The following is a 19,054-nucleotide window of genomic DNA, read 5'->3' on the forward strand; positions in this document are numbered from 1 at the left end:
TGTGGTTTTAAAATATGTACACAAATTCTTTGATACTTCCCATTTCAAGAAGTGGAGCCTAATTTTCCTCCCCTGGATCTAGTGACTTGTTCTGGACAAATAGAATAAAGTGGAAGTGACAGTAGACAACCATTGAGCCTAGGTCATGAAAGGCGTTGGAGTTTCCTCCTTACTCTCCCTTGGACCACTCCCTCTGGGGGAAGCCAGCTGTCATGCCGAGAGGACACATCAGCTGGTCTGTGGAGAGACCCACACGGAAAGGAACAGCCAGCAAGGAACTGAGGCCTCCTGCCAACAGCCATGTGAGTGAGCCATTTTCGAAGCAGAGCCTCCAACCCTAGGCAAGCCTTCAGATGACAGAAGCTCTAGTCTTAATTGCAACATCATGAGAGACTGAGTCATACAACCCAGTTCAGCTGTTCCTGAACTGCTGGCCCACAAAAACTTGAGATAATAAATGTTTGTTGTTTTAAGCCACTAAGTTTGTGGTCATTTGTTACATGATGACAGATAACTAATACAACAGGAACTGATATTTTTCTAGAGAGAATTGAGAAACAGTACCAGATAGGCAAGTAGCAACTACTTTTGCTCACACATCAGCTATAACACTTGAGTTTTTAGAAATTTGTCATTCCAAATATATACCCCCAAATACTTACCAGAATGCACTTAATTGAATGTGTCTATGGCCGAACAGCAAGATGTTGATGTAGAAATAGAAGTTAGAATTCCTAGCTTCTGGGAAATACTCTTCTTTAATCAAAGTAATACATAAAGTTTTTTTTAAGTACTACAAGTCTTAGATTGAAAAAGAGGAGTCTACGGCCCCACCCTATTCTATCCCTGAGCCCCACTATCCAATTATTTTTTTTATTAATTTTTTTTTTAATTTTTATTTTTGGCTGCGTTGGGTCTTCATTGCTGTGCGCGTGCTTTCTCTAGTTGTGGTGAGCGGGGGCTACTCTTCATTGCAGTGCGCGGGCTTCTCACTGCAGTGGCTTCTTTTGTTGCGGTGCACAGGCTCTAGGCGTGTGGGCTTCAGTAATTGCGGCACACGGGCTCAGTAGTTGTGGCTCGCGGGCTCTAGAGCGCAGGCTCAGTAGTTGTGGAGCATGGGCTTAGTTGCTCCGCAGCATGTGAGATCTTCCCTGGCCAGGGTTCGAACCCGTGTCCCCTGCATTGGCAGGCGGATTCTTAACCACTGTGCCACCAGGGAAGCCCCTCCAATTCTTTAACTTGTTTTTTTTTTGTATTTACCTCCACATTTCTAACTAATATGCTTATGCTGCTATTTCTTGTTAGGTCAATTTTAGGCTTTATCTTTTGACTTCCTAATAAGAAAGATAAAGATTCAGCACCCTTATATTATTCCAGATTCCCACTTTCCCTACCTCCACCCCCCCATATACAATATATACAAGTTTTGGTTAAATCACTGTCCAGCACTTGTCTTATCGTGGGGCTATGCAAGTCAAGCAATATACTATAGTTACATTTGCTTTATTGTAAAATTGTTTTGAACGTCCTATAATTAAAAGCTGCCTCATTTAAAAAATATGCTTAGCTATTTTTTAAAATCACTTTTTCTTCCCAAATTTACAATACAATTGTAAAATTCCTCTGAATAGTGTTTTTCAGAAAGTCACATCAGGTATCCCTCCAGTCCCAATTTTAACTAGAGACACCGCTACTGGAGGCCTCCATCTTCTTCTAGGGTTGCTGCATAACTCCCTTCTAGAACATTCCTAGCTCCTCTCTTGCGTACTATCTTCTCTTTCCTGATACCCAGGTCTCCTCTTTTTTGTTTTACTCCTTTTGTTTGGTTGGATCATATCCTTTCAGTGAATTTTCCTAGAAAGGATTTAAAGATGTACATTATTCTTTGTATCTAACAATATCTTAATTCTACTCTCATACTTGATTAATAGTTTGGCCGGCTATAGAATTCTCAGAATTTTGGAGGCCTTGCTCTATGGTCCTGTAGCTTCCAGTGCGTCTGTAGTACCCTTCTGATTCTCAATTCTTTGTCAGGAACCAAGATTTCTTTCTTCTTTTTGAAATTTTTATCTCTGTTAGGGACATTTTCCATCCACTGACTGGGCATTTAGTATGCCCAGTGAATCTAGACAGCCATCCCTCCATTTGGCTATTTTCTTGAATTACTTCTAAGCTTATTTCCTATGTTTGCATGTTCTCTCTAAGTGGTACTCTTATTAGTCAGACTGTTCTCCTTGAATTAGTCCCCTTATTTTTTTTCTATCTCTTCTCATCTATTTCTGCCTTTTTGTCTTTTTCTTTCACTATCTAGAAGATTTCATCAGTACTTCTAATGGTTGCAGCTGGAAACAAGGTCTCTGGAGGAATCGTTAGCAGTTCACTAACTATAAGGCAGAGAGGTGTTGGAAGTGAAGTTGGAGAAATAGATAGGGACCTTGAATGTCGTGCTGAGAATCTTGAATTTAATTATTCAGAAGCATCAGATCAGGAGCATCACAGATTTTAGACAGAAGTGTGATTTACATTTTTGAGAAACCAGGCTAACAGGGAAGATTATTTTTTGAGGGGTACAACCCTAGAAGTTGGGTAATCAGTTAAGGAAATATGGTAATAAATCAGGTGAGCAATAATCAGGGCTGAAACTAGTCCTTAGTCATAAAGATGGAGAGGAGGAAATAAACTGATGACAGAACTGGCAGGACAGAATAGGTTATGGAAGGTGAAAGAGAGGGGGAAACTGAGGATGGTTTCCTGATTTCTAGCTGTCTAGATATGTATGGCAATGTGATCAAACATTTCTGAGAAAACCAGATGGCTGTGTTCAATAGGCAGTTGGATTTTGAAGCTCAAGGAAGAGATCTGAACTGGAAAAATAGATTTGGGAGTCATTAGCATAAAGGAAATATTTAAAATCATGAGATTGGGCAAGTTTCTCCAGGGGAGAGTATAGATGAGGAAAAGCACTGAAGAAAGGATAGACCACTGGGGAACACTCACATCTTAAAGGAAGGCTCAGGGAAAGCCCATGAAGGAGACAGTTAAATAATATCAGAGAACTATAAGGAGGATCTGGAATGTTCAGTGCACAGGAAATTGAATCAAAGAAAGAAGGAATCTGCTTTGTCAAAATGCAGCAGGGATGTTATGATTTCAATGAAAAATGGCAATTAGATTTGCCAATAAGAAGGTCAGGTAAAGAAGAGTAAGAGAGTGGAGTTGGCAACCAGACTGCACATTGGGCTAAGGTATGATCCCGAAGTTAGGAAGTGAAGTCAGTTACTATTTATAGTTCATCCTTTCAGGAACCTGAGGTAAAGAAGGTGATGACAGAGCTTAGGTGGCACGTCTCCCCAACTCAGATGATCTCAAGCAGCCCAATAGAAAAGTCTAGCAATACAACATGTGCACACTTACATTCAGTAAATATTACATAGATCTAATCAAGTATCAGAACCAGACCTTTAGGTTTTTACTTAGCCTTTCTTCCTCTTGTGTGTCATAATAATCCTTTTCCTTGATCACATTTTTTTCCTTAATCATTTCCTTCTAGTCAATTCAACGTCAGAAAGTGTTCATGTACTGAGAAGTTTCCCACAGAAATTCCATTTTGAGAAATTGGACTCAAGCCATTTCCTGCTTTGGTCATTAAAAAAATAATAATAGCTGTTATTTGCAGAGTAAACAGAATTCTGTCAAGAAATGCTGTGTACATTAAATCTAAGTCATGTTATTGTTATGATCACTAGTATTAGAATAACAAGACCGTGGCCTTGTTCATCTCTAAAAAATTTACTAGTGTTTAGCAAAGTTATAATATATGGGAGGCTGTAGTTTCAGAAATCCAAGGTTGAACTATGTACCCTGTGGATGCTCCCTAGTTATTTGATAACTAATCGGTTATTTCATGGCCTTAACATAGGCAAGATGGTGTGAGAGGAGGCAGAGTTGAAGAAGTGAACTCACAAAAAGGACCAACACAAAAGGGTTCTCAGGGAAATGTCAGTAATATTTATACAGTATGTATAAAACTGTATTTTACACATTCTAAAATCACTTACAAATCTGGTAGGAAAAAATATAATTTTCAAGACAATAAAGTAAGATCCAGCAATCTCACTTCTGGGTATATACCCGGATATCTGTACTTCCACATCCATCCAGCATTATTCGCAATTGCCAAAGCATGGAAACAACCTAAGTGTCTGTCAGCAGATAAATGGATAATGAAGATGTCGTATACATACACAATAGACTATTATTCAGCATGAGAAATTTGATACAACATAGATGGGGCTTGAGGGCACCATGCTAAGTGAAATAAGTCAGACAAGACAAATACTGCATGGTATCACTTATACATGGAGGAATAATAATAATGAAAAAGCAAACTCATAGAAACAGAGTAGACAACTGGTTGCCAGGGGCAAGGGGGTTGGGAAAGCAGGGAGAGGTTGATAAAGGGGTACAGACTTTCAGCTATAAGATGAATAAGTTCTGAGAATCTAGTGTGTAACATGGTGACCATAGTTGATAACACTGTATTGTATCATTGATATTTTCTGAGAGTTGAACTTAAATGTTCTCACCAAGGGAGGGGAAAAGGGTAAATATGTAAGATGATAGATGGGTTAACTTGATGGGGAGAATCCTTTCACAATGTATATGTATGTCAAATCAGTTAGATATACACTTTAAATATCTGACAATTTTATTTGTCAGTTATACTTCAATAAGGCTGGGGAAAAAAGACAATTAAAAAAATTGTCTTATATGGTGGTTGTTTCTGATTTTAAGTTTGCTAGAAATTTGTTCTGGGCAAGAATTTGAATCTTATGGACTAGTGCCTTCATCCTGGGAATACTGATGTTTTTAAATTCTCCCTAATTACGGGCTATTGCATCAGAGTGAAATCCAGAGCTGATGATGTTCAGATTGCTTCTTTCTGCAATTTTAGGCTTTATTCATTTAGTTTCCCCCTTTTCATACTGTGTCTCTCATTTTTGATAGCTTAATCTTCAGATATTAATACTGTGGCCATATGAAATATATTCATTCATTTTACAAATGTGTGCAAAGATTTCTGGGAGTCACAGGCATGTTTGAGACATAATCCCTGCTTAAGGAGTTAAAAGAGATTACAGTTCAGTGGTAGAAACATAAAGTAGAACTGTCATAAAAGATTACATACTAAATTCCATGGTGTGTCCATCCATGTGCAGGGACTGGGTTTTATACATCTTTATATCTCTAATGTCAAGCTCAATCTGGCAGAGTGTAAGTTCCACCCAGTGGAACTGGGTGAAGAGGAAACCAGGAAGACTCATGATGAGGGATTGAGTGAGCTGGGTCTGGCCCTAAAAGGATAAGTAGAACCCATACACAGTATAGTGAAAAAGTAACTTTTGGAGTAAAGCGAGAGATTGTATTAATATGCACACATTGCATTTTGTAGATACTAAGATCAGAGCTTCCCCGGCCCACCAGGATGTCAGATGATTGGTGACTTTTTAATTATATGTCAATTCACTTGGCAGTGATGGACATAGCATAGGGTTTGAGTCTCACCCCTACCATACCAAGTGATTTTTAATAACGTATATAAATTCTATGCCTATTCTTCTCAGCTAGAAAATAGGAGTATAATATCTATTTCAGGCCTACCATATCCTAGAGTTATGTCAATAAGTGATGGCTTTTTAAGAAAAAACAGAAGCAGAAACAAACAGGAAAAGATTTACCAAAAAACTAAATAGAAATATTTTAGCTTTTAATGTAATGTGTAAGATGTTGGAACGTTTTCCAGTTTCACCTTGAAAATTTATCCTTAAAAAAAAGCTGATGGACCCATCCCACAGCTGGGATCAGAGGACCTGGCTCTCTCACTGCCCAGCTCCCATTCCTATAGCTCACATTGCCTCACCTCTCTGGGCCTGTTTCCTCCTATAAAAAAAACAGTAATCTCCCCCTCTGTCCACACAGTAGCCACTGGCCACATCTGACTATGAAATGTGGCTAGTTCGTAAAAAATACACATCAGATTTCAAAGCTAAAAATAAAAAATGTAAAATATTTTATGAATCATCTACTATTGAGTATATTTTGAAATATTTTGCACATAATGGTTTCAATAAAATCGATTATTAAAATTAACTTCACCTGTTTCTTTTTGCTCTTTTGATGTGACTACCAGAAAATCTAGATTAGATATGCAGCCCTGGTCTAGATAGATGATCACGAATATCCTTCTCAGCCTTAGGACTCAGCCAGGGCCACTGTGCACACGTAATTCAGTGTGATTTCCTCGCACTGAGATACGGAAGGACTGGCTGGGAGTGAGCAGGCTGGGGCGGGGACCTGCCGGAAGACACAGACCCCTCCAGCTTTCGCTCCGGCTCGGCTCTCGGAGCGGGAAGGACCCCGACTCCCACGCGGGGCTGGGGGTAGACAGCCCATTCCAGTCTCCGGGCCCCGGGAGTTAAAGGGGCCGGGGGCGGGCGCGGCGCGCCGGGAGGGGCCGAGCCGCGAAGCGGGTTGGTGCGTCAGCCTCACGCGTGGGGAAGGAAGCGGGCCTCAGGCCCCGGACTGCCACCGCGGGGTCCCCGGCACGTCCGCAGGCTGCACCGGGAAGTGGCGGCTTCTGAGAGGCTGGAGAGCCGAGGGCGGGCCTGGGAGGCGGCCGGGAGGTGGGGCGCGGCCGGGGGCAGGCCCGCGCGGGCTTCATCTGCGGACTCACGGCCTGCTCCCGATTGCTGGGGATTCCGAGGCGCGGCGCGAAGACCGCCCGGAGCGGCTATGGACCACCGCTGGGGCTTCCTGATCGGCTTCCTGGGCGCCATGGGGCTGCTGGGCTCGGGCTACGGCGGGCAGCAGCCCCCGGAGACGGCGGCGCAGAGGTGCTTCTGCCAGGTGAGGGGTGTGCGTGGCGGCGCTGCGGGTCCCGGGACCCCTGCCTCCGCCGTGCGCTCTGTCCCGCGCGCCCGGGCAGGTGGGGCGCTGGGGGTGCGTCTCTGCCTCTCCACCCTTCCGGAAGGAACCCCCGTGCTTCTGCTCCCTGGCAGGGGCTGAATCCTCTGCAGCTCGCCTGGGTTGGTGTGGACCGGTTCCCCCCTTCCCCCCCCGCCCCAAACAGCCTGAACCGACGTCGAATCGCCCTCCCCCGCTTCCGATCAGGCGTGGGACGAGAGGTGTGGGTGCACCGCTGTTTCTACCTAGTTGGTTTGTGAGTCTTTTTTGGTCTTCCCTGCCCGGGGAAGGTGTGCGCGCGCGCGGACACACACACACACACACACACACACACACAAACACACACAGTCACACTCAGTATTTTTATTTTCGCAGAACCTGGGTCTTCCTGACTTCTAATTTGACTTGGAACAGTGTGGGCTGTGCCTGTGCTGGATGTCTTCTCCGGCCTTTCTGGCCAGGACAGGCTTTTGCAGGGGGGCTGCCCTCAGATCTCCCTGTCAGGCAGGAGAATGCCTTCGTGTGGCTTTTCTGTGTCTAAGCCTAACTGCCTGGTGTCTTGGGGGCCGCGGTTGCCCTGTGACTACTCGCCCTATGTGTCCTTTGTTTTTCCTGAATGTAGTGAGACTCTTTTACCGTGACATCCATATTGCTGGTCTGAATTGGGAGAACGGTCCTCAGTGCACAAGTTTAATTACAAGCTTATTACGGTTATTTCCTTCTGTTAGTAAGAGATGTGGGTTCCTTGAGAAAAAAATTCAAAGAAAGTTACAGGTTTTTGGTGCCCACAATATCTGATATTGTAATATCATTATTCTTAAAGTCACCTTTTGGTTGGCTTCTGTTGATAAAAATTACATTTTATACAAAATTGAGATATGGGTATCCAAATTGTTCCTTTTAAGTAGACGTTACTATTAACTTATCAGAAATAACATTTTATGTGTGTAGGGGGGGTAATACTATTTCACAGAGGAGAGAAGAATTTAAATATTATGAGAAGAGGTGTCATCTCTTTCACTGCTTTAAATTCTTGGATTTTATTTTTTGCTGAGTGATTTGGAAGTTGGGGTGAGTGATAGCTGGGAAGGTGTAAGAGAAATTGAAAGAAAATTGCTGCTTTATAACTAAGAGATTGAAAAGCTCCTTTACCTTCAGTGATTATAAACAGTATACAATCAAGTACTTAAAAGAAAAAGGGTAATTTTTCTTCTGCTTACAAATATAATGTATCACAAAGTTTAAACATTTAAAAATAAGTAAATTAGAAATAAGTGGACTTAAAAATAAGGTATTCAGGGCTTCCCTGGTGGCGCAGTGGTTGAGAGTCCGCCTGCCAATGCGGGGGACACGGGTTCGTGCCCCGGTCCGCGAAGGTCCCACATGACCCGGAGCGGCTGGGCCCGTGAACCATGGCCGCCAGGCCTGGGCGTCCGGAGCCTGTGCTCCGCAACGGGCGAAGCCACAACAGTGAGAGACCCGCGTACTGCAAAAAAAAAATAAAAATAAGGTATTCAGTGCAGAAAGATTCCATTGTAACATTTTCAACTATATTCTAGAGATTTGGATAATGGAATAAAAGTACATGTTGAACTTTTAAACGTTCACTCCCCTTCCCCATAACCATTTTAGATATTTGATTAAAATTGGGGAGCTTTTAGTTTTTTATATTCATTTACTTTTTCTTCTGATTAGTGTTAGGCTTTTTTACTCTTTCACAATATTTTCAAGATTAAAATACACAAAAATCTGTTAGACCTCTTTCTTTTTCTTTTAGAACAAGAGTGACTGTTTTTCTTTCCAGAGCCAAATTAAAAAGTAATAAAATGAGTAAAAAAAAATTTAAGGGAAATTTAAAATGGTTTAGTTAAATAAACTTAAAAACAGAGACCATCAATTCCAATTCAATAAATGAAACACGTGTACCTTAGTTCTAATTATGTTCAGTAATAGAAGGGATGGGGGAAAGGGGAGGAAAGGAGGGAGGGGACTGTGACGAATAGACATGAAGAGAAAGATGGAGACAAACATATTGACATGCACACCGAAACAGAGGGAGAGACAGATAAAAGAAAAAAGTGGAGAAAGAAAAGATAAGGGGAGGAACAAATTATTCATTCAAAAAACATTTATAAACACTATGTACATTGATCTGAGAGTTTGGAATACAGAAATAACTATGGCATAATCCCTGCTCTGAAGAGCTTACAGTTCAGCACATCATGTTCTTTGGGGCTTGGGAAGAGGTGGGGATCCTAGGTATTTTTAAAAAATTTAAAAAGTTAGTAAATATTGCTAGAAACTAAATTTTCACCTGAGATTTGGAAATACAAGTTCAAATCTTGTCTGGTTCTATTTGCAGTTTCCAACTGGCCACACAGTCCTGTTGACTCTTTTTTGTTTATAGTCACATCCCTTTCTTTCTTCCTGTTGCCTGTGCCTCTTACCACTTCTGCCTTGAGTTACCACACCATCACCCCTCACCACACTGTTGCATGGGTGCCTGACTTAGGGGTTGTGATTTGAGCCAGAGCAGCATGTAGTTAGTTATTCGACCTTAGAAAGTCATTGAAGTAAAATGCACAAAGCTCTACAAGTAATCAGACTAAATTCAATAAGCATTTATTGAGGCCTACTATGAACAAGTTTTGAGAGATCAAAAAATAAAAAGTTACAATTTAGTCCCAATTCCTGACACTCCAGAGTACGGAGACTGGTAAATAATTGGTGCTCAGCAAGTGTTAGGGAAATTATAATACAAGATGTGAACACTACAGGAGCTGAAGTATATTCTTGAAGATGGGTTGACAGCTTCCAATGAATATTTAAACTTAGTCAGTTACTGCAGCGATCCCCAACATTTTTGGACCCAGTGACTGGTTTCATGGAAGACAGTTTTTCCACCGACCGGGGCCGGGGTTGGGGGTTGGGAGGATGGTCAGGCAGTAATGCGAGCGATGAGGGGCAGCAGATGAAGCTTCGCTGGCTCTCCCTCCTCTCACCTCCTGCTGTGCAGCCCAGTTCCTAACAGGCCACGGACCGGTAGAGGTCCTTGGCCCCGGGGTTGGGGACCCCTGAGTTATTGCATATGCCTGTTAGTTGACATCACATCCTATTAAAACCATTTTCACTATATGTTGTAAGTTCTTTTGAGAACAGTGCTTCAGCTTAGTTGCTCAAAGTAAGTGATCAATTGTCTGGAACTTATAAATCTTCCTTATATACATTCCCTTTCCCCCAATCCCTGTATCATTCTGTTAAAAAAAATTTTTTTTACACAGAAAATTGGCTTTTTCCCCCCTGTTGGTATACAAGTTTGTGAAGTCTAACACATGTACAGTTTTGTGTAAAAACCCCATAAATCAGGACTCACCCTTTCTTTAAATCAAAATATCATTGTAGTAGGTATGGGCTTCAAGTAAATGAAGATATTTCAGAGTTTATTCCTTTGTGACAATTATTTCCTCATTATGCACCATTAGATAGAACGAATGTAACAGAACTTAAGTTCCAATTCATGGAATCCCAGGATGCATTTTACAGAAATCACCTCAGAAGAGATATTGAAGCCCAGATACAGAGGCAGTATGGACATCTTTTTCATCTTTTTAAAATTAATTAGAGATGAGTTTGTAAACTTCTATACTCAGGATGTTTTATCTCTCTTAATATGGCTAATGCTGGTAACCCTCAGATCCACTTGCTTGAATGCAGTAGATCTCCGTCAGGTTAATGAAAGGGGAGTAGTTCACATAATCCATCATAGCTACTTCAAAGGTGGATTATTTTTCCTTTGGAGTGCGTTGTAGATACACTCTGCATTCATGTATTTTAGCAGACTTACTTGTCTGGGTGTCTTGTTTAGGTCAGTTTAAAAAAAAGAGTTTTTGTTAGTCAGAGTGGCTGGGCCATGGAAGAGACACTTGAGAATATGCTAAGTGGTGGGTGGAAATAAGTCCAGGATTAATACTTAGTCAGAGGGATCTTTGAAACAGGTTATACTGGAGAGGGGTCCATTGACTGTGAATGCTTCCAACATTCCAGGCTTTTCTGAACAAAGCAAGTGGACCAAAGTGTATTTAACGTTGGTTGCCATACTTTGGGTCATTTAGCAACAATTTAAAGTTCTAGCAAGACCAAGACTTTAAAGAAGAAATAGCTCATAGTATTCCATGTTCTTAGAATGGTGCCTACTAGCCAGGATAGAATCTTTTGGTGTTTCTATTCTTTCTTTAGCAGTTGTCCCAGTCTGCTCTGTCAGTGAATGAATGTTTTTCATGTTCTTTTTCTTTTTTCTAATGGTCATAAAACTCAATAAAATTTAGCACAACTGCAGTTCTTTGCCAAATAAAGCGCATTTTGAGCACTTTTGAAAGGTATTTCGTACAAGTATGAGGAATATATTCTTACAGTGCTTTGCAAAAAAAAATCTATGGTAGGACTGGAAGTTGTTGGGACACAGGAAGACTATTTAGAAAGTGTTTTTTGTTTTGTCTTTCATTGCAAAGTAAAGGATACCTCTATCCAAAAACTAGAGAACAAGCAGGCCAGTGTATTTTCTTTTCCCTTGCCTTTTGTATTTTGGTATTTGGTCCAAACCAATCAGAGTCAATGGAGAAAAAATGGAGCTAACATTTGGTTATCTAGTTGTGTGTTGCACTGGAGCTTCAGATGTAAAATGTTTGGAGAATTTTAACTGCAAACCTGGCCTTTTGCTTTGGGGAAATAGCAAGCTCCCTGTCACTGGAAGCATTTAAGCAGTGGTAGGGTAATAGTAATGATCAACATTTACTGGGCATTTACTGTGGGTCGTTTTATCTTGATATCAACTCTTTGAGATGGGAACTACTGTTACTTCTATTTTTGTACTCAGATAGGAAATTGAGGCCTAGAGAAGTTAAAAAGCAGGGGCAATGTCAACAGCTAATAAGTAACAGAGATGGGATTCCACCCTAGAAGGCCTGACTCCAGAGCCTGCCTGCTATCCACTGTTATACACTACCTCCCCTTGAGGGTGTGTGAGGGAGGGGATTGCTGGGTTGCTCTGAAGATAGCAAGAGAAGGCCTTCAAAGGCTTTCCAGCTCTTAAGAGACCAGGACTTTAAACTGGGTGATATTGTGTGTGAGGCCTACCTTGGTCCTTATATCTACCACCCTCAACAAGGGCCTTTCCATTGCTTCCTATTAGTCTGGCCCTCCACAAAACCAAAGCTGATCATCACCTGAAGCAAGCTTCAAATTTTAGCATTCATCAAGCACTTTGTGTGTATGTTGCAGAGGCGGGGAGGGGGGTGCATTTTTAAAAGATTTGGATTCCTATGGTAGGGCCAGAGTTCTATTTCACTTTGGGAGATAGTGTAGTGGTTACTTATGCAGCCATAGCACATTTCGAAGTACAGCATCAAGCCATTCTTCTTATAAATCAGCACCTGTCTTTTGGTCTTAGTTTAGGTAATAGGACTTTGCTTCGTTTCCAAGGTTCTGCCCTGGGTCCATCAACTGGAGTTCTGCCTTAGACTTTTCCTGAGACTCTATTCTGGTAACATGCCTGGTTCTCTACTTTCTAGAACTGGGCCTGGAATCATACCTGCCAGACTTCCTTCCAGGGATCAGGTTCTGCTGCCTATTGGCAAGCTTATCTGAACAGTCAGGTGGCTTGGATTTCCCAGTATCTTCCTGCCTCTCCTTTGCTGGACTCTTTCCATCCAGTGAAACTTCTTTCACCCGCTGCTGTACCTCCTTAGCTGCCCTGTGGCCTGTCATTGTCGTTGGTAATACCTCCTACTCAATTTCTAAGGTAAGGGTCAGGAGATTTTTAAATCTCCCATTGTCCTGCCTTCTCTTCCTCTGTGGCCTCTAGGTTATAAGCCACCTCTGCTCTGGAGGCATCTTGCATTTCTTTCTGATGTGGGGCTTCTTATCATTCCCTTTGAAATTAGGATATAGATCAGTAGAATATTGGACACAAAGGGTTGTTTGCCTTTGCTGCTTGCTTTCCTTGCTCTGTGAGTGCATTCCTGCCCCTTGAGTTGGCATGGTCTGGCACTGAGCACCACCATAGGTGACATGGAAGTACACAGTTATAATTAGGCAGTGCAGTGCTGGGCTCCAGTGAATGAGAGTGACAATGGACAGCATTCATTAATTCATTCACCAACCCATTCCACAAATAATTACTGAGCATCTACTGTGTGCTTTCTACAGTGCTCAGTACCGGGAATACAAAAGTGAACAAACATGAGCCTGCTCTCAAGGATCTTAACTCTAGTGGGTGGGAGTGAGATAGATACATTCAGTACAGTGAGGTAATTCTTGTGTAGGAGTATGTGGAGTGTCATGGGAACACATACGAGAGACAGTTAACTGAGCAGGGGGTGAGTGGTACCTGAGGGCAGCTTTCCAAAAGAGGGGAGGATAGATTTTTACCTTAAAAATGAATTCCTAGGGTGGGGGGAGAAATGGATTGCCTCAAACCCTTCCTCTTAAGATTTTTGTGTTTTTTTCTTTTGTGATTTAATATCTCTATCTGGCATGTGTCTCTTTGGCCTTTGCAGCCTTTGTGCCTGTTGTTCTTTGTATAATAATTTGTGTCCAAGAGGAGAAACAGTAGCTTATTTTATGTTCTTAGAAGTTTTGCTTTGAAGGCTCAAAGGAAAGAGGTGTGAAAAATCAAATCATCTGGGTTAGAAGCACTTCTGTTTTGTTGGTACCCAAAATTAGGACTCTAAGATTCTTGTGTACTCAGATAATTTTTACAGGAAACAAGGACACATTTGCGTATGAAATGAAAATAGTTATTACAGTGACAAAATATGTAGATCAGATTTCTAGAAACGGAATTCTTTAGTCCAAAACAAATAAGACTAGGCAAATTGGCTAAACAAACAAACAAACAAAAAACTTAGCTCTTGAATATTGCCGTCATCATCTCAAGTATTCTTATCTCTTAGGTGAAAAATATCCATTACTGTTTTGTGATGTTCTGAAATTAAAAGATAGTGTAGGATTTTACATATTCCAAAAGGAAAACACCTAAATTCAGTATTTCAATGAAGTATTCTTAATTTGTTTCCTTACCAACAGATTTTAAAATTATTTTTTTATGGTCAATAACTCTCCCTAAAATATAATCCAAAGTGGTTTATAATGTAAATATTCAGACCAAAGTATAAGGATCTCTTTTCTGCAGCATGCTGTATATTAAAAAAATAAAAATTTTAGTTTAAAAAAATCATAATATATTTTTTACTTACTTATAAGCGCTGCTTAATTAATTCTGTTAGGTGTTTGCCTAGTCCCAAATAAACATCTCAGAATTTTAGCTTCACAACTGTTAACAATGTCTGATTATAATATGATTTCCCATTGCCTCTAATTATAACATGATTTAATAGTTTGATTTAGTAAATACAGTTAAGACATTGGTTTTAAGCATTTGAAGATCAGGATTGGCTTTGTGGTTAACTTGCTATCTCAGTGTTGCTAAGGATAAGTCATTTCTAAGTACCATTTCAAATCTATAAAAATTGTCATGGCCAATATTTGAGGGTTGTTAGATCCTTATAATGAGTTATTGTTTCTCTTATAAATTCAATATCACTTCTTTTTATACATTCACCAAGCTAGTCTGTGACCTACACATCCTGTGGGAAACTAAAATAAAGGAAAGACAGAGACAACTGAATTATAAGAATATAGAGTCTCAGAAAAACCAAGGATGGGAATGCCACTGGGCTTCAGGAAAGATGGTGGAAGTGGGAGCAGGCAAACCCTAGGGAATCCAGCTAGCATAAGTTCTCCATCTCCTATCTCTGCTTCTCTGTGTCTTTAAAAATCTTTCCTCTCTCTGCCAACTGGCTCACGTGGTCCTCAGTTCATGTGATGGAATATGGTCTGAGTTTACTTGTTCGCTGGTTTAGTGACGGAGACATTGCTCCTTCTTAGCCTCAATTCCTGATTCCTGGAGAGGGGACCATGACTTGTTTTGGCTTAGATACCCAACCCCGGTCAGTCTTGGGGAGCAGGGTTATAGAGTGGCTGCAGGGGACCAACTCTTTGGGGGTATGTGTGTCATTATGAGCTCAGTACACCCACCCTACAAAAGGTATCCACTGTGTTCCTATAGGTATATAGTAAGAGCAATAGCCTCACTAGATTATGGTCATGTCCCATCTCAGAAAATTATGGGGAGGAGGGAAGCTAGGGGTTGGTTGAGTAAAGGGCTCTTTTATCATAACCATGTAAGGAAAAAACCCTGTTGCGTCTATGACATTTTGATATAATATTCCATTTTCTTTGTAACAGGTTAGTGGTTACTTGGATGATTGTACCTGTGATGTTGAAACCATTGATAAATTTAATAACTACAGGCTTTTCCCAAGACTTCAAAAACTCCTGGAAAGCGACTACTTTAGATATTACAAGGTATTTAAAACAATTTTTTTTTTTGGTATAGGAACACTTAATGTTTAAATGGGTAATTACATTTTCTTAGGAATCACTAAGCTTCAAAATTGCGCTTATTATTTAAAATTGAGCAAGGCTATATTAGGAAAATGCAGTTCACAAGAATGAACCATATGGTTCTAAAACGACCCATTGGATACTTTTAATTTCAGTAATTGAGTTTTGAACACTAGAGTTAGAACCTAGTTGGTCAAATTGAAGTCAGAACAGAAACTGTTATATCGTTATCAAAGTCATGAGTTGTTCATAACATTCTAAAACATCAGATTTACTCCAATTAATTTAAAAAGAGAAATATTTTTGAGAAGAAGCATGACTTTGTTCTGACCTGTATTGTTCTAACAAGTCACTTGTGACATTTTATCTTGAGATATCTATTGAAAGAGTTTAGAAAACCTCATCATTGGAGTATGTAGTTACAATCTGAGTTCACAGTTGTCTGTTAGCTGTTACTTTCATTAAAAGACTGTGAGTTGAAAAAGAAAAAAAAAAGAAGACTGTGAGTTGAGCAGTGATAACATGAGCTACTTTGGCTCCCCGTTGCCATCTGTTCAGAGTCTGTTTAGTAGCAGAGTTTGTCATTTTAACCAAGTCTACCAATTTATTCATACCAGCTACACACTTATACCACCACTGAAATTTGATAGTGGAAGAAATAGAATAATTGTAGCTGATAACATGACCAGGTTATAGTATCATAATTCCACATCTGTCTGTTATAATCTCAAAATTCTTTTATAACTTTTTTCTAATATTTTATTTTACAGGTAAACCTGAAAAGGCCGTGTCCTTTCTGGAATGATATCAGCCAGTGTGGAAGAAGGGATTGTGCTGTCAAGCTTTGTCAATCGGTAAGAACAGTGTATACGTTTAAGAACTGTCACATGTTTTTTTGAATAATTGTGACTTTTGAAAGGGGCCAGTATAACTGAAATAACATTTCAATCCTTAGGTTAAATATAATGTTGTTTAAAATTAACATATTAAAAACCTAAACTTACAAATATAAAACCTATTTTGAATTATTCTGTCTTCATAATAATAGAATTTAAATTTTGTGGTTAATATAATCCTTTGATTTATTACTGAGATTAATAGTTCTTTTGGCTTGATATTTGTTTTTCTTCTTATGTCTTACCCAAAGTTGTGTTTGTGGTATTAAAAAAAAATGAAATTAATTGAGGTACAAATAAAATCTCTCCCTTTTTCTGTGGATGTATTAATTTTCTTCCTTGGGGAGGGTCTGGACAAAACCACTGGCTTTACTTAGGAATTCTCAGATTGGCTGCCCATAGAGGCTGGACTCTCTGTCAGTCGAAAGGCCAGTTATTTATCCCCTTTACAGTGAATCAGAACAATGTTCTTTCACTTCCATTATTAATTGGCCAATGTGAAAAAGAAAAACAGTATCCAGTGTTAGTCTGGGAATAAGAAATGAGCACTCTGGTGGCTAAGTCTTTTTGGAGATCAATTCAGCAAATGTATCCAAACAATAAAAAAGGTACATATCCTTTGACCTAGCAATTCTGCTAAGAATTTCACTACTAAAATAATTAGATAGATGTCCAAAGATGGCCATAAAGCAATACTGAATATTGTAAAGATGTCAGTTCTGCTGAAATCAGTCTATAAATTTGGCATAGTTTATTATATGAAAAAATTAGAAACCATCTAAATATCTGGTCATAGGAAAAGACTATACATTGACCTAGTTCAGAGTGTAGAAGAGTACACAATAAAGTGATTGTCCCTGTGTGGGTCCTTCCCTTTGGGCAGGTGTAATCTATTTCAGGAATGTACTGAATATACTTAGCATTAGAATAGGACCCTGCAATTTACAGAGCTCTCCCACATACATCATTATCTCTACTCACAGCATCTCTTTGAGGATAGGCAGATAGGTCCTGTGTTATTAAGTGGCCAACACACAACTAAAAACTAGTACCATTTTCCTCTGAAAGAGGAAAGCGCCTTAAAAAATGGTTGATTCCAAGACTGGAACAAGAGATATATAAGATGAACCTGGAGTATCTTGTCATAACAGAAAACAAAAAGTGCTGTTAAAGATTACTGGGGTAATATAAATAAGACACAGGTGCAGATAAAGACACAGGTCAGATAAAAAGGACACAGGTCAGCACTTAGTGGGTCTTCTAGTGGCCAAATGTGGGACAATTTGAGCATTAAAAGGAATAATGGCGGGCTTCCCTGGTGGCGCAGTGGTTGAGAGTCCACCTGCCGATTCAGGGGACGCGGGTTCGTGCCCCGGTCTGGAAAGATCCCACATGCCGCGGAGCGGCTGGGCCCGTGAGCCATGGCCGCTGAGCCTGCGCGTCCGGAGCCTGTGCTCTGCAACGGCAGAGGCCACAACAGTGAAAGGCCCGCATACTGCCAAAAAAAAAAAAAAAAAAAAGGAATAATGGCTAAGTGGCTATTTTTACATTTCCGTGCTGTAATATAACATGTGTATAATCCATAGCATAACTTGTTGGATTTTTTGTTTACTTTTTTTTTTCCTTTTTGGGTTCGCGGGCCTCTCACTGTTGTGGTCTCTCCCGCTGTGGAGCACAGGCTCCGGACGCACAGGCCCAGCGGCCACGGCTCACGGGCCCAGCCGCTCCGCGGCACGCGGGATCCTCCCGGAGCAGGGCACGAACCCTTGTCCCCTAGCATCAGCAGGCGGACTTCCAACCACTGCGCCACCAGGGAAGCCCGGATTTTTTGTTTAAGAAATATCATAAAGACTGACTAACTATTCTCAGTTAAAAAATAACCTGTTAACTTCAGTAATTTGTTCTGTGAATTTTTCTTATAAATCATAGAGCTTTAAAATATTTTTTCAGAAGATAGAATAAATGTCATCTAAAAGCATTTAAAATTTTTTTTAGGATGAAGTTCCTGATGGAATTAAATCTTCAAGCTACAAGGTATGTACATATACTTATTAACGTGTCTAGTATTGAGCAAAAACTAAAAAAATTCACTTCCCCTGCCAGCTACTACCCCACTTCTCTGGTCCCCTTTGCAGTGAAACCCCTTGAAAGTTATTTGTACTCAGTGGCTGTAATTCTTTTGTTTCTTTTCTTTAACCCTTTATTAAAGAAAGCTTGAAAGGTAAAAGTAGAGGGGAGAAAACAAAATAAAACATGTGTACCCATCACGCAGCTTTAGCAATTACCAATATGTGGTCAGTCTTGTTTCATTTGTACCTCCCATTCCATTCTCCCAGTTATTTCAAAGCCAATCTGAGATAACTCATTTTGTTTACAAATACTTCATATACATCTCGAAGACAAAAAGCACTAAAAAAGCCCCACGTAACCAAAATCAGGGTTCCAATTTCTCTAGTTGTTTCATATGTGCCTTAATAGTTGATTTAAAACAGGATTCAAACATATTCCACACATTGCGCTTGGTTGATGTCTCTATGTCTCTCTCTCTCTCTTCTTAAATAAATTAAAAAATTTATAATAGTTTTAGGTTTACAGAAAAATTGTAGAGATAGTACAGTTTTTCCGTATATTCCATACCCAGTTTCCTCTATAATTAACATCTTACATTAGTATGGTGCATTTGTTACAATTAATGAACTAATTTTGACATGTTATCACTAATTAAAGTCCAT

General features: G+C 40.1%; 1 protein-coding gene across 1 annotated transcript in view; it reads left to right on the forward strand.

The window, feature by feature from the left end:
- The first annotated feature begins 6,328 nt into the window (after positions 1 to 6,328).
- The window catches only part of ERO1A (endoplasmic reticulum oxidoreductase 1 alpha), a 44,928-nt gene continuing 32,202 nt past the window's right edge, over positions 6,329 to 19,054 (forward strand). Inside the window, exons 1-4 of the mRNA XM_060004558.1 lie at positions 6,329 to 6,906; positions 15,268 to 15,387; positions 16,197 to 16,280; positions 18,318 to 18,356. Of these exons, the coding sequence (XP_059860541.1) occupies positions 6,793 to 6,906; positions 15,268 to 15,387; positions 16,197 to 16,280; positions 18,318 to 18,356 (357 nt within the window). The 5' untranslated portion in view covers positions 6,329 to 6,792. The remainder of the gene's footprint in view (positions 6,907 to 15,267; positions 15,388 to 16,196; positions 16,281 to 18,317; positions 18,357 to 19,054) is intronic.

This window comes from Delphinus delphis, chromosome 2 (genome assembly GCF_949987515.2).
Source record: "Delphinus delphis chromosome 2, mDelDel1.2, whole genome shotgun sequence".
NCBI lineage: Eukaryota > Metazoa > Chordata > Mammalia > Artiodactyla > Delphinidae > Delphinus > Delphinus delphis.